Genomic DNA, 14,539 nt, shown 5'->3' on the forward strand with positions numbered 1-14,539 from the left:
AGCGGGTTTCAGCTTGGCCTGCACATTCCCCAACTGAGAACACAAGCTGCCTCCCGCCAGGATAACCACTGAAGTTACAGCAACGCTTTCCTCACATCTGCGTGTGTGTGTGTCCCTGAGAGGTGTTGGGGCTCCACTGAATAGGATTATATACAGTTTATGCATCTTGAAATAAGTGAGTGCATGCAAGCGTTCTATCGCCACTTTATAATCCACATGCTCCGGTAAGAAATGTGCCCTTTAAACAAACACAGCAGTCTCCTACTGGTTACCAAGGCAGCAAGTCTACTTCAGCCAACTAGGGAAACGTATAGGACTCATAGAGACAGAGGAGGTGGAGCTTGAGCACAGGACAATTGTAATGCACTATAGCCTCTCCTATTTCTGTGCTCAGTTTCATAAGCTTGTTATCACACCTCTGTTGACACACACGCAGATTTATCAAAACTGAAATGAGACAAACAGCCAGACCAGGAAATTAGTAAAAACAAACACACAGGAGGGTCTGGAGTGTGAAGGATGGGTGACAAGAGACAGAGAGGCCACTTCATATCCGATCAATTAATCTAATCAGTGAGAATCAATGACTGGCGCTCTTATCCATCTGCTTCCTCAGTCATCCAAGCTAACCTCACGTGTTAAAGAGAAAGAGGGAAGAAAAGGAGAATCAGACATCACACGCAGCAACACCGGAACATTTCAAAAATCAAGAAATCTTTAATAGCAACCAAATACGAAAAAAAATATAGGAAGACAACAAAATGGTGACAACAATTATAATTCTTTTTTTTTTTGTTCTTCAAAAGACCAAAATAAATCGTAAATCAAAAAAAAATTACAAAAGTAAAAAGTAACGTTAACACAGAGCAGTCGATAATAAAAAGCACATTTTGGGGTAAGATTGTTTTGTTGTGTGTACAGTTCATTTGTATAGAAGAAGCACATTTGCCAGCAATCACAGCGCAGCAGTCAAGAATAAAGCACGCAGAAAACATAAATTATAAAGCACTGCAAAATATCAGAAAAGAGGGGAAACTGTAAAAGGGGAAAATAAATCCTTCATGCTTGCAGTCACTGAGAAATACACAAACGTGACACCATAAATTAGTAATATCTTTTTCTCTGCTACATATTTATATATTTATACTATGTACACAGGGAGGTTCTCTCTCTTTTTTTCTCTTCTTTTATGCGAGTGAGATGGGAGATGTTAAGGCTTTGATTAGTCATCAAATGTTTGGAGCGGACGGAATTGCAACAGTATGAGGATTTGTGTGTGTGGTGTATTTTGACGACCTAACCTTGTGCTAGACCCGGGCCAGAATCATGGATTTCTCTAAAAGCATTTTGTCTGACAAGCCTCACTTGGGTGCTGAGGTGGGTAGCAACAGAGTGTGTGTGTGTGTGTGTGTGTGTGTGTGTGTGTCTGAGGAGGCGGAGGTGGCTGAAGTCGAAAACAACATTTTGTCGATGAGTAGGAAGTTGTGTGACTCTAAAAGCTTTCGAAGGGATCCGGGAAGGGGGAGCAGGTCAGCGCGGTGGCCGTTTAATAAAAGCTATATTCCCAGAGTGAAACAAAAGTGGAACGGACAAACGGTTTCCTAAAAAGCCCGTTCCTCTGATACTGGGTGAAAGGCGTGCCCCTGAATGCGTAGTTGTCGCTGTTCTACATGGTCGTTCAGGTGATTCTGGATCAGGTTGGACTATTTGTGGGGGGAATAGAAAGCAGTGGACACATCATGCTGCAGCTCTTTCCACAGTAACAGGTATATGTCCTGACGGAGCCACTGAGCAAGAAGAGGAGAAAGAGTTGTTGGTGTGTGTGTGTGTGTGTGTGTGTGCAGCTATGAGAGTACATTTGTGTGGGCTTATGTCAGGAGATGGCAGACTTGTCAGGTATGAGGTGTCTTCTGCACAGTTCGGCTGTGGGAGTGTGCATAATGAGAGTGACTGAGGGGTGTTTGTGTGTGGGCGAATCTTCCTCTGCGTGTATATATGTAAAGCATTGTGTGCGTGGGTCTTCAAATTGCACAGTAATATCTTCAGTTTGCCAGTTTTCCATGGTGACAAAGGGTGGCTACTCAGGTTACAGCCCCAATGGCAGTGAGAGATATCCCGAATCCCCCCTGAGCATCACAAAAATACTCACCGACACACTACTCTACACACACACACACAGAGCTGAATCAACACAGACTGTGTGGTGACGATCCACCTGATAATTTACGAGTATTGTGGGTATTTTTGCATTGTGCAGGGTGTCTGTCGTGACAAGGAGAGGAGAAGCCAATTGTGCTAAAAAACAAAAACACTGTGCTTATGTGGGAATGCAGGCAATGCTAAAAAAATCATTATACAAGCATATGTCTTTTTTTTTTTTTGTTCACTCATACAAATCGACTCTTTAGGCAAACTCAGCTCAGTCGGTCCAGCATGTTTTAACATCCAAACCACCGCGGTATTAATTGGATTAAAAATTACATTCTGAATGCCATCAGAGGCATTTGAACTTTAGGCTTAGTCGACCCACAACACCTTCCTCTGTACTTCCACAACACTGGCAACACTGGCTCCATCGATCCGATATTTACATTGTCATAAATATCCACATTTTCACAAGAAAAATAAAGATGCTTACATATATAGTACACAGATACCTCACACCAAAAAGTACATACAACAGTTTTGTCGCTATTTTGACCCCAAAAACCAAGTATTTCATATTACTCATATTGCTCTGCGTTGCAGAGTGCAAAAATAAGTAAATTCATTTTTTTTTTGTATTTTGAGTGGTTGTGACAAATTAGCTGTGTTCAGTACATTTACTGTACCCCGGGTTGACAGGAGTTGCATGTATGTATAAGCTAAGGCCATTAGACACTAGACCTATTGAACACACTGGCTTACAATATGCTAGACGGTGCTCAAACACTGAAAGCCGTCTCTCCGTTTCTGTCATCTGCCTCCTGTGTTTCTCTCCGCCTCTCTAAAAAGGTTAAAAGCCATCACAATGGCAAACTAGCACTGCCTCGCCCTGTACAGATACTTGATCTGTATGAGAGTGTTTCTCACCTCTATAGCTCGGGGTTAAAAACAGCTACGATAGGAAATGCAGGCAAGCGCAGTCACCCTTGCTCTTGGCAATGGGTCACCCTGCATTTGACCTCATGACCTGCAGCGAACTGCAACCCAGATCTCTGCCGGGTCTTACAAGAGGGCAGTACAGTCATCGAGAGCTGTACTCAAGCGATTCCCAGTGGGTAAAGGGGGGGGGGGGGGGGGAGTTGATTAGAAGGCCAGGAAAAGCATGATTAGAGGAGCTACAGTAGGACTTCTCTCATAGATTGTCCATCACAGTCATCCAGTGTCTATATAGATACAGCGACGCATGCAAATGTACAGACTCCGCCTCAAGGACAGCAGCGTGCAGTAGCCACGCAGTAATATTGGCCCGAGCGGGCCTCCGGTGGCTCGTTAGAAGGATAAATTAACTGTCAGGAGACCATCAGCCTTGAAGCTGCATCATAAAAGGGCCATTTCACTGCTTGTTGCCCGTTCGTCAATATGACTCCTGAAGCTTCGCTGCGGACGCAACCTTTTATGCGACCCGATCAATTCCCTGCATTGAACACCGTATAGGAATAGAAATAGGACATGTATCTCGTTGAAAATCTATCTAACCTATTGCGGCTTCACTTGGGGGGGTGGGATTATGTTCCATCCGGCCATTTACTAAAGTGTGGGAGGAGACGGTAGCGTCCATGCAGTGGAGTGAACATGGTCACTGCAGGTGGATTAGTCGGTCCTAGCATGTCAGGGCAGGCAGCGCTGGAATAGAGTAAGTAGGGCCTTTGACACATCGGGAGCAGTAAAATGCCCCACTGCTCTCTGTGGCCCTGACCTCGACACTACCGGATAAATCATAAACTCCCCATAAACACTGGGAGAGAAGGATGAAGAGAGAGCGAGAGAGACAGAAATGATAGAGATGGCGGTGGGAGGGGGAGCAATCGCCACGTCATAAACGATAAGTGGCGGCAATCTGTTGGTCCCAGCTAAGCGAGCGAGTTCACAGCTCATTACCAATCAAGCTCCTCCTGTCAGGAGCGCTCTGAAGAGACGAGGATGAGGAGGAAGAGAAAAGAACAGACACGCTCCTCTCTAGTCCTCCCGCATCCCTCTCTCCCTCCCTCCCATGACCCTGTCAGATCGACGACACCTCACTCCCTCATCTCTTACCTCCAGGCACAGGACAAAAGTTTGCATGTGAATACCTTGTTGAGAGCTTAGCTCAAACTGACTTTGTTGAATTCTGATGCTCTCGTATTTGTGCAGCACAGAAGGACTTAATGTACTTTTTTAAATGTTGTTAAGTCAAGCGTGTCTACTGGTGCTGATAGTTTGCAGAGAAGTTTGAGAGGAAGGCAGAGAGAGTGGAAAGGAAAGCTCACCAGTAGAGTGGCGCAAATACTTTGTTCTCTTCTGTAAATCAGCCGATGGCTACAGTCTATACCTTTAAACCCTTCCTCCCAACCCATCACTCGCTACTAACTACCCAGCAGCTGTCACAGCCCATTGCATTACCAAAGCAAAAGGATTCCCACAGGAGATAGCAGGCCACCCGCAACTGCTCGACAACCCCTTCCACTTCTACAGTTTTGGTGAAGATAAGAGTGAATATGCAAGTGAGTTGCCACCTTTATAGCCAAGCTTTTATCATGATTCCATTATTCTACTCCCACACTACACGGTTTCTCCGCTTTAGTCTGTCTGTCACGAGTCCTTGTCAAGGTCCCAGTGATAGCGACAGCATGAGCAGAACAATGCGTGCGAGACAAGTTGTTCCTTTTCTCCGTTTGATTTCCAGTTCGTATGGACCAGACAATACCCCTCCACACCCTCCTGTTCATTCTGTTCATTCTGGGGCCGCACTGTGTTTAATAATGGGCTATGTTTAAAATCAAATTTCAAAAATAAAAGTGGTCATATTTTCTCTCCTCCAGACAGGAATGAGACCCTGGAGCCAAAAAATCCTCGGGAGGAATCCTCCATCCCTCCTTTTTCTTCTCCTCCTCCTCCTCCTCCTCCTCCTTTCCTCCTCTCCTCCTCTATACGTAAACAGCAGTCCGTGAGATGACAGAGCCATCCCGCTGGGACTCCATGTCATCATCCATGTAATCTCCAATCATTTCATCCTGGTCATGGGGTGGGCGAAGCTGAAGGATGGGGGCCCCTCCAGTGAAGTGGTCATACCTCTCCTCCGCCTCCAGCTCATCAAACTTCCTCCTTTCTACGTCATCTAATTCATTGCTGAGCAGGATATCTTGGGCGGTGGGTGTAGTGGCAACAACTTCAGGCCGGCCCCCGATGGTGAGAGGCTGGTGGTGGTTGTTTTTCTCTCCGAGGCCCTGGTGGGATGAGCTCTCGTTGTAAACGTAGACGGGGCCGTTGTTGTTGCCGCCTCCGACGCCGCTGCTGCTGCTTGCGCCTCCGCCGTTCTTGCTGGCCTTCTTGCCGGCGCCAAATATGCGCGTCTTCATGTCACTGCCGCCATTGGCGCGGTAACCCTGCTGTTGCCTGCGGCTACGGGTGACAAGCACGGCGATCAGAGCGGCGACCAAAAGGAGAGCCAGCAGGGAGCCAATCACAGCTCCCGCCACCACGCCGCCATTGGATGGATTCACTGAGGGCTCTGTAGGGGGGGGAGGAGAGGCAGGGAGGGAGAAAAAGGAAGAAAGAAATATGGTTGAGAAAAGCGAGAAAAAAAAAGGAGAACAGTGTGAAACATGGCGAGAGGGCAAGAGGGAAAATAGAGACAGCATGAAGAGGAGAAGGAAGAAAGGGTAACGTCAAGGAAAAGCGAGAAAGGTAGGAGTTGGAGGATGTCAGTGGTGCTGGTCTGAATTGTATTCAGTGAAGTGTGTAAGAGTGCTGAGGTGTCAGTACAGTCAACAGTGTGAGTCTGTGTGCTGAGCCTCTTCCTACACTGACATTTCCTCCTCCCCCTCAGAGCTGCTACTGTCCCAATTCACACAGCCACGTCACGACAACCCCTGTGTTGCCCTTCAACGGCCAGGGTCTACGCAAGGCTCACCACAAATCACAAGGCAAGGCGGGGGCGCTAGCCACGTACACATACACTTTCTGAAGGAGCGGGGAATGGCGCGTGCAGGGGGCAAATCAGGTGGAGGCCATGCAGCGGAGGAGGATAATGATGGCTCGAGGAGTGGATGTTGGGAATTAGAAGAGGAGGAGGAGATAGTGGCGGAGTGAGTAAGTGACAAAGTGACACTGCGGAATGACGTCTCTTCCTGGAAGCCATGAACATAGAGCAGGGGGAAACCTTGGCATTGCATGTCAAATTGTATTCCAGCACTATTAGTTTAGTCACGACTGCTATGGTACACACTCATACACAAGGAAAGAAGCCATTTTAAGTACATTTTGAAAGAAACAAAGGCGTTCACAGAAGGCATACTGGATAAGGAGGGTGTAAGTAAACTGGGCTCCACAGTCCAACGCACAGTATTTCTGTTTGTGTATCAAAACTCCAGGGAGCGGTACAGTAGCAGTGCCTAAATCAGGGTTGTGAAGACGTCCCATATGACTTGTCAGCCATATAGGGCTCCTTCTCTGAACCTCCCTCGACTTCCCTCTGCAGTGATATTAGTAGAATATTTCAAAGCAGGTATTTGAACGGCAAAACGATACAACTGGTTTTCAGAGAGGGAAACCACCAGTTAACAGGCTTGGTGTTGTTTAGAATGTTTAGATTTACTGTGGCAATAACACACCTACATTTCATGAACACCAATACCAAAACACTGTCCTGCATTCATTACTTTGAGCAATGGCTTTATAAAATCAGCCTATTTAAAGGCAATAGTTATGTTTGCAGCCATACAGCCGAAAGAAAGTATACAACTGTGTAAAATGAGCAATATTATCATTTCAATCGGGAAGTATCTGATCACAATGAAGCAAAACAGCTTCTTGCCATGGACACATTTCAGTTATTACTCAAAAAGTATTGCGGTTTGATACCAGGTCTAGTTAAGACACGACGAGCGAGTAAAGCCTCTGGGAGAACCACGACAGTGTTACTGCTTTGCACAGGCCTTTCGGGGCCATGAGTTCAGGGCTCTAAGTGCTTTCTGGGAGTAGGACAACTCCCTGCAGACCCTGTGACCGTTTCCCCCAAGTGGTCATCTGTAACTCAGTGGGCAGGGAGTATGGCACGAACACTGCCGGAGTTAAGGGTCAGCTCCACTCATGCTGTACACAGTCACTGTGAAGCACTTTCCACAAAAATGTTCTCAAAATCACAGACAAGGAAATGTGTACAAGTAATAACTTGTATAGGTAGAAGAAACACTTCAGTATGTCCAGGGTTCAAAGTTGAGAGCTTAGATGTTTTTTGTATGAATACATGTATTTTATTCTTTTTTTAGTTCATATACTTGTTTATTCTGTTTGGTTAATTTTCAATATCCCAAGTGCAGGAAGTAAAATGATTTCATTTCACTGCACATTGGTGCCGAAACCTTATCTTATGTAATAAAGTATTTTTTTATCATCAATCATCTTTAAGTGTTCCTGCTTTCTTCAGGTTTGAGCGCATGAGCTACATAATAAAACCAAGAACCCTTGGCTAAGCTGAACATCCTGTCTGTTGCTCTGGCTTTCCTTTCCACTTTCTACTCTTGTAACACTGATTCTTGTCAAGAGAAGAAGTGGTAGTCCACACCGGTGCTCCGCTCTTCTCGTCCTCTTTATTTCTGCCTCTCCTCTTCTAGCCCTTTCTCCATCTCTGCCTCCACTCCACCAGCTGTCTCCTGCATACTCTGTGTTCTCTAAATCCATTTCTCCTGCCATCTCTCCATTTTATGGTTGTATTTCTGTCGCATGCTACTTTTCTCCTCTGCGCTTCATATTCAACATATGCCTAAGGGTGAAAAAAAAAGGAAAAATAATTCATCTGGGTATATTTCTCTCCACCGGCCTCCCCAAGCACACCGTCTCCCTCCCCTCCTTTTCTCCCGCGAGCAGTGCTAAAACATTCCTGTTCACACACATAAGAGTGAGAGCTAGCCCTCAGTGTCCACTTGTAACAGGAACACAAGAAATGCATTATCACCTCGGGCTCCATGGAGCTCTGGCACATGCAACGCGGCAACAATCTCTGTGCAAACTTGGAGCCGGATGCTGCGACACATTGCAGTCTCATCAAAGGGAATTACGCTGAAATTGAAATGCAAATTCTCCCTAAAAATCCTCTCATTCAATTATTTTTAATGTGTCGATAAAGTCAGTTCTTAAGTGTCTCTCTCAAAGTCTCAAAATCCTTTCGTGGGTGATAATTCATGTTTTATTCGACCCTTCTAGAGACAATGCTTAAAAGATTCAATAGATAGATGTAAAAGAAGCCACCCCAGGATCCCAGTACAGGCCCACTACAGACCCAGACGCATCCTAACAAAGCACCAGAGGAATGTGTTTCAGTGGGTGAGGACATCTTCCAAACACATGCTGCTGGATGAGTTAGCAGAAAAACCTGCAATATGCATGCTGTGTGGATAAGAAGGGGGGGAAAACAAACATGCAGAACTACTGTGCCCCACCCCTTCCCCAAACAAACACACACACACACACACACCATACTGTGGAAACCAAATAAACAGAATGCTTCTTATGAAGTCATGTCCAGCACGACCGTAAGCTCCAAGTGGCCGCAAGTAATGAGAGAGATGGAGCGGAAGTAACGTCTACTGCAGCCTCCCAAAAACATGCATGGTCAGACACACACACACACACACACATACACGCACACACAATCATGGTCACCAGTGGTCTGACGCTGGGCTGGGCTGCACCTAGAGCATAGCTTAGTAGTATTCTCTGTCAGCATGTTAACTTATTGAAGAGAGCCGTGTGTGTGTGTGAGTGTGTCCCAATGAGGGGTGGGCAGGGCGCCAGTCGCAGGCTGGAGGGAGACTTGGCTCCATCAGACCTGTTCCCTAGCCGTTTTCGCATGGCCGGAGACACACAATGACAGACACACACACACACTGACAGACACACTGTCAGACACACACACACACACACACACACACACACACACACACACACACACACACACACACACACACACACACACACACACACTGAAGGAACTTGACCAAGCCCTTTGCTCTTGAACTGCCTTCCTAGACGAGTCTGGAATTGGGAGAAAATGCACCGAATTCAGAGGAAATATATTTTCCATGGAACTGGATTGAGGACATTTAACTTTGAGGTTTAGCTGATGTGCCCCTGTACAGAACGATGAAGGGGTTAGCCACACAAGAACCCTGCGAGAGGAGACTGGAATGGAGGGATGGATGAAGAGATGGGGACTACTAATCTGTGATTAAGGAAGAGCTTCTGGTTTTAAAGAGTTAAGCTTTAAGAAAGGAAGAAAGCGCGGGCATACGCAGGGGAGAGAATGCTGGGGGCAGGAGGCTCTTCTCTGAGCGGGGGAGATCAGCGCCAGACTTGTGGAGGCTGAAAGACAACCTGTGAGAGATAAGGAGGATGAGGAGAGAGCATATGCTAACTGTGAGGATGAGAGATGCAACGAAAAGAGCAAACCGCAGCAGAAGAGATGGCGAGGGAGAGATAAATCGAAAGAAAGCGGAGGGGAAAGCAGCGGTAGAATACTTTAGCGTGTGTGAGTAAGCAGCGGGATCGAAGATGAGAGGAGGTGAGGAGATGACATCCATCTCTCTCTGCCTCCGAAGGCACAGGACAAGACTGAGGGTCGAGGATACGGGCAAACACCCACATAGACAAGTGCGTAGATGTGTGTGTGTGTGTGTCAGCAGCTGTGGGGTAGAGAGGAGTGGGGGACCTGCTATGTAGCAGGTGCTGGCCATTTCACGCCTGTCGGCCCCTCTTAGCCCTGTTTGTCTACACACATTCACATTAGCCTCCACAGGTCTGCATTGCTATCCCATCTGGAGTCATTCCGCATCTTTCTCTCGCTCCATTTCGACAATCAGCCACTCTTACATTTCACTCCGACCACTACAAACTCAATCTCTTTCTTTCTGAACACTTCTCGCCGTCTCTCTGCCTTCAACAAAACCGTCTCCACTCCGACACTTGCTGGTTGCCTCGGCCACCTCTTAACTGCCGGCAAATTTAGCTCGCATCTAATCCTCCTCCTCTTTTGCCAGTGAGTAAGAGAGGAGTGGGAAGGAGGGAGGAGGTGGTCGGCCGAGAGAGCACAAGAGGAGGTGGAGGAAAGAGATGGTAGGACAAGGAAACTGTGGGAAGTTCAACACTGGGAGAGACGAGAGAAACGAAAAGGAGAGAGGAAGGGAAAGAAAAGGAGAAAGTGGGATGAAGAATGGGAGTGGAAACGTAGGATAAAAGACAGAGGAGGAAGGGAGCGGATGGTGGAATGAGGAGAGAAGCAGCCAGGAGCTGAAGCAGCAAAGGGTGACTGATCCGCTCTGAGAGGCTTGGAGACAGACAGACACACACGCTATGCTGAGAGATAGTAGAGGCCAATAGCACTGGCGATAGGATGCAGTGGCACAAGATTCCCATGGGAGTTTTAAATGGAGTCAGCATCTGCTCTCTCCCCCTCTGTCCTTAATGCAACACTCTCTCGGTGTGAGGGGAGCATGCTGGCACCGATTTATCCCGGTGCAGCCGCCTCCATCTTCCTCCCTCCGCTCCCTCGATCGTTGCATCTTCCTTGCTTGTTGCTTGTAATACACAGCAGGAGATGGTGACATCCTTTGTGCTACAGAAGCCAGTTACGCTACTGTGCAGCAGTACAGAATGGCCCCAGAGGAGCGGTGATGCATGCGGTGGCACCATAAGGAGCCAAGGGACTCCCCAAAGATGGGGGGGAGAGAGAGAATGAAATGAGTAGAGGCCGAGTAAGAGGACAATAAAAAATAAAAAAAGGAAATAAAAAATGAGGGCATGAAGTAGCTGGGTTGCTTTTGAACAGGAGCCACCTGAGAAACAATTTTTTTTCCCCCCATTACAGACTAGATTTACCCCCATGTCAGCAGAAAATAGCTTCCGGTTAAGTGCAGGCAGACGAGTGGAGGGGATGTATTTTGTATGAAGTGAAGTGCAGGAGTGAACCTTGTTGAGGGGTGCAGCTAAACATATTGAGGGACGGAGGGGGTTGGAGGTATGGACTGTTTTTTTAATCAAAACGGGCACCGTTCTGGATGGTACAACAAGCGACACAGCACACAGACGGATGCATACACCTAGATACACACAACACATCGCAAATATGAACCAGCAAACACACACAGACAGACAGTGTATCAGCACTCGTCTCAGCTAAGCTCAGGCAACACTATAATCTACTTCATTTCAAAGTCAACAGTGTCACTTTTAGTGATGGCAGCCTTATCTTCAAGTCACTGACTCTAATGAGCGCGCTCATTTGCTTTAGTCTCCTGTCATTAGTGTTGGGCCAAGGGTACATCTGAGAAGCTACTCCGTAGCTTTTGTGATCATGACGTTAGGGGGCTGACTGCTCTCTCTCTCTCATTTTAGAAAAATAAAAGAAAAGCGAAAAATATCTCGTCTATGTGCACCGCCCACAATGTGAACTACCACTAAAGACCTTGTGAAAAAACGCTTTGTAAATGCCATGTGATGTACAAAGCCGATACAGACCTTGAGTGCCGCTGAGGCATTGAAACTTTGATAATTCAGTTTTATTGAGAGCATGCAAAGAGACAGAAATGTGACATGCATTCGTAATAGGAGACAGAGGAAGAGAGATATGAAAAGTTGAAAGGGAGAACCCAAAAGCACGCACACACATATTCACTCTCTAAAACACACACATGTGGACAGAGCAGCTGGACCCTCTAACCCTAAACGACACACCCAAGACAGACCTCAGCACAGATAGTGTGTGTGTGTGTGTGTGTGTGTGTAGGCGTTTGTTCATGTGACATGTGAGGCAGAACAAGGCGTGGATCCCTGAGGAAAACATTGGAGCATAGCACACCAGGAAATGTGTTGCATGTGTGATGAAAGTGCACTTGGTTCAAGTCGATCAGTTGAGATGATATAAATGTTTTCATTTACAAGCCAGGGGAAGGGTTCGATGATGAACGAGACCCATGTGAGCCACAAATGTGTTTTTCATTTCACTTCTGAAATGTTAACTGCTTTACTGAAACATTTACTGCATCTACTTCATCTGTGTCGTAGGACATTTGCAACTTGTGCAAATTACACAAATGGCTGGATTTGTGATTTTTACGGTAATTTATCAAATCACAGAGAAGTGCATGAAAAGAACCCTTTTATTACTTGTGTCAAGCACACGTTGTTGTAGTCAAAGCAGGTTTAAGTGCATTTCTAAATGTTATCGGACCTACATCTTGAGGACACTTTGTATTTATACACTTTCATGTTCACGTGTTGGTGTGCGTGTGTGCTCGTTTGTGTCCTCAAACTCACCTCGGACAATGACCGTGACCTGGTCCCTGCCGGTCCCGATCCGGTTCTTCACCTCGCAGACAAAAGTGGTGTTGACCGCATCGTCCACCTTCAGCACCTTCAGCACGTTGTTTGTGATCACAACCGTGTCCGGCTTCTCTCCTGACATCCTGCAGGGACATGAGCATACCGACATGAGAAAGAAGAAAGGGGAGAAGGCCAAAAAAAAAAAAAGAATAAAAAGAAAATAGGATTGTGGTTTGTTCAACTTTTGGCACAATGAGGTCATTAAGACAGATGTGCATTTACAGAAATGTGCTGTATTGTGCCATGTCATCAAATTCCACTCATCTTGATCGGCAGTGCAAAACTAATCAGTGCCCCTCTTCCTCAAAAGTCAATCCATTATCACACAGTGGAGGAAAATACGATGGGGACAGGAGCGAAACTGCTGGGTCTGGGCCCAAAAACTCATCTCTCCCATCTTTAAGTAACAGACTTTCCATTTGTGTTGCTTTTTTCTTTCTCAAATTTTGTCAGTTACATTAATAGCGGATAATACAAAATAAATGGGGAAAGAGCGAGTCATATTGTGTTTCTCATTATGCTCGGGTTAAACCTCGAGTCACCGAGTCTATTATGAAAAATGTTACGCCATCTCCATAATCAGAGCACAGGTCTGTAGTAGCAATAATAGAAAGTGCTGATTACAGCTCTGTGGACCTGGGAATGAAGGTTGAGAGGAAAAGAGAAAGCAAGAAATGCTGAGAAAGAGAGAAAGAGCAAAACATAACAAAAGAGATGACGGATGTTAAGACACTCACGTCTTCCACTGGGTGGTCACTGGAGTAGGGTTTCCGGTAGCGTCACAGGTGAGCACGACATTTGTACGACCAACATACCAATTATTGTCATAACCTATGATTTTCACCTGAGGGGGGTCTGAGGGAAGGACGGGTGAATGGCAGAAGGGAGGAGAAAAAAAAAATGAACTCAATTAGTCACTCAATTAGAACAGGAAAGTAATTCATGGAATAGATCGTGCTAGGTTTTGTGTGCGTGTCTTACACTGAACTGCTAGCTTCAACGGGAAGCTCTCTGGTTTGACCTGGGTCCTGTGCACCACCACGCAGCTGAGGTCTTTCCCGTTGTCTGCTGGTGTGGGAACCATGCGGTACTCGCTGATCATGGTCACCATGTCGTCGGTACCCGTCTTGGACACCGTTGTCGCATTGCCGCTGGCTGCGGTCACCCAGGAGATCTTGGCAGCGGGGCGGCCATCAGCAGACTCGCAGCGCGCCACAACGACCGGCTGAGTGCCTGCTACCACTGATACGATGGAGGCAGAGTTCTGAGGCTTAGCTGATGGAGGGAGGGATTGATGCAAGGGTGGAGCGAGAGAGAGAGAGAGAGAGAGAGAGACAGAAGATTAGAGGATGTATAAATAGATAATAGAAATAAGACAGCTGAGGGAAAGATAATGTGAGGCATTATTGATAAACTATTTGAGTCGCCAGTCTGGCAAAAGCAAATCCAAAAACACAAACTACTTTTGTCCCCCCCACACACACCCTCTCTCTCTCCTCTGTTTATTTTCTGTCCAGAGCCTACATTGATAAACACTTACAAGCACCAGTCCAAACACATCCAAACCCTAAATCTTCTTTCCCTCTGCCTACATTTCTTTAATCTATTCTCCTCCCCATCACCCGCCACTGTTGACAAACAATTTCCATGACTGGTCCAGTGCATTTCCATACACAAATTCTAAATCACTACCACGATCTCCGTCCTCCCCCACCCTCTCTACTCCATCTCCTTCCTCATCCCTCCACAATTTCCCTCCATGACACGAGTGTGGGATCAGAGGAGAGCAGGCAGGACAAGAGCTGACAGCAGGCATGACAAGCAGCCAGATCGATATAGTGCCTTAGGGGAGGCATGACGCGTTGGCGAGTGAAGAGAGTGGAGCGGCGGCACTGGTGGCCAAGGTTAGACCAATGGTTCCATGGCATTGACAAGCACACAATCGATCAATTAAGCCTCGCTGGAAATGCTTTTAACCTGC

General features: G+C 46.6%; 1 protein-coding gene across 3 annotated transcripts in view; it reads right to left on the bottom strand.

The window, feature by feature from the left end:
- The window catches only part of LOC306781894 (nectin-2), a gene marked incomplete at its 3' end in the record, with an annotated part of 70,737 nt that overhangs the window by 26,590 nt on the left and 29,608 nt on the right, over window positions 1-14,539 (bottom strand). For 2 of the 3 annotated variants that reach the window (XM_079274993.1, XM_079274992.1), the window contains exons 4-6: window positions 13,540-13,833; window positions 13,296-13,413; window positions 12,493-12,641 (exon numbers count right to left, since the gene is read on the bottom strand). In XM_079274993.1, coding sequence (XP_079131119.1) covers window positions 12,493-12,641; window positions 13,296-13,413; window positions 13,540-13,833 — 561 coding nt within the window. Of the gene's footprint in view, window positions 1-5,108; window positions 5,693-12,492; window positions 12,642-13,295; window positions 13,414-13,539; window positions 13,834-14,539 lie in introns of those variants that run through there. The other variant, XM_079274991.1, reaches the window with a different exon arrangement.

The sequence above is a fragment of the Melanostigma gelatinosum genome (assembly GCF_949748355.1).
Source record: "Melanostigma gelatinosum genome assembly, chromosome: 9".
Lineage (NCBI taxonomy): Eukaryota > Metazoa > Chordata > Actinopteri > Perciformes > Zoarcidae > Melanostigma > Melanostigma gelatinosum.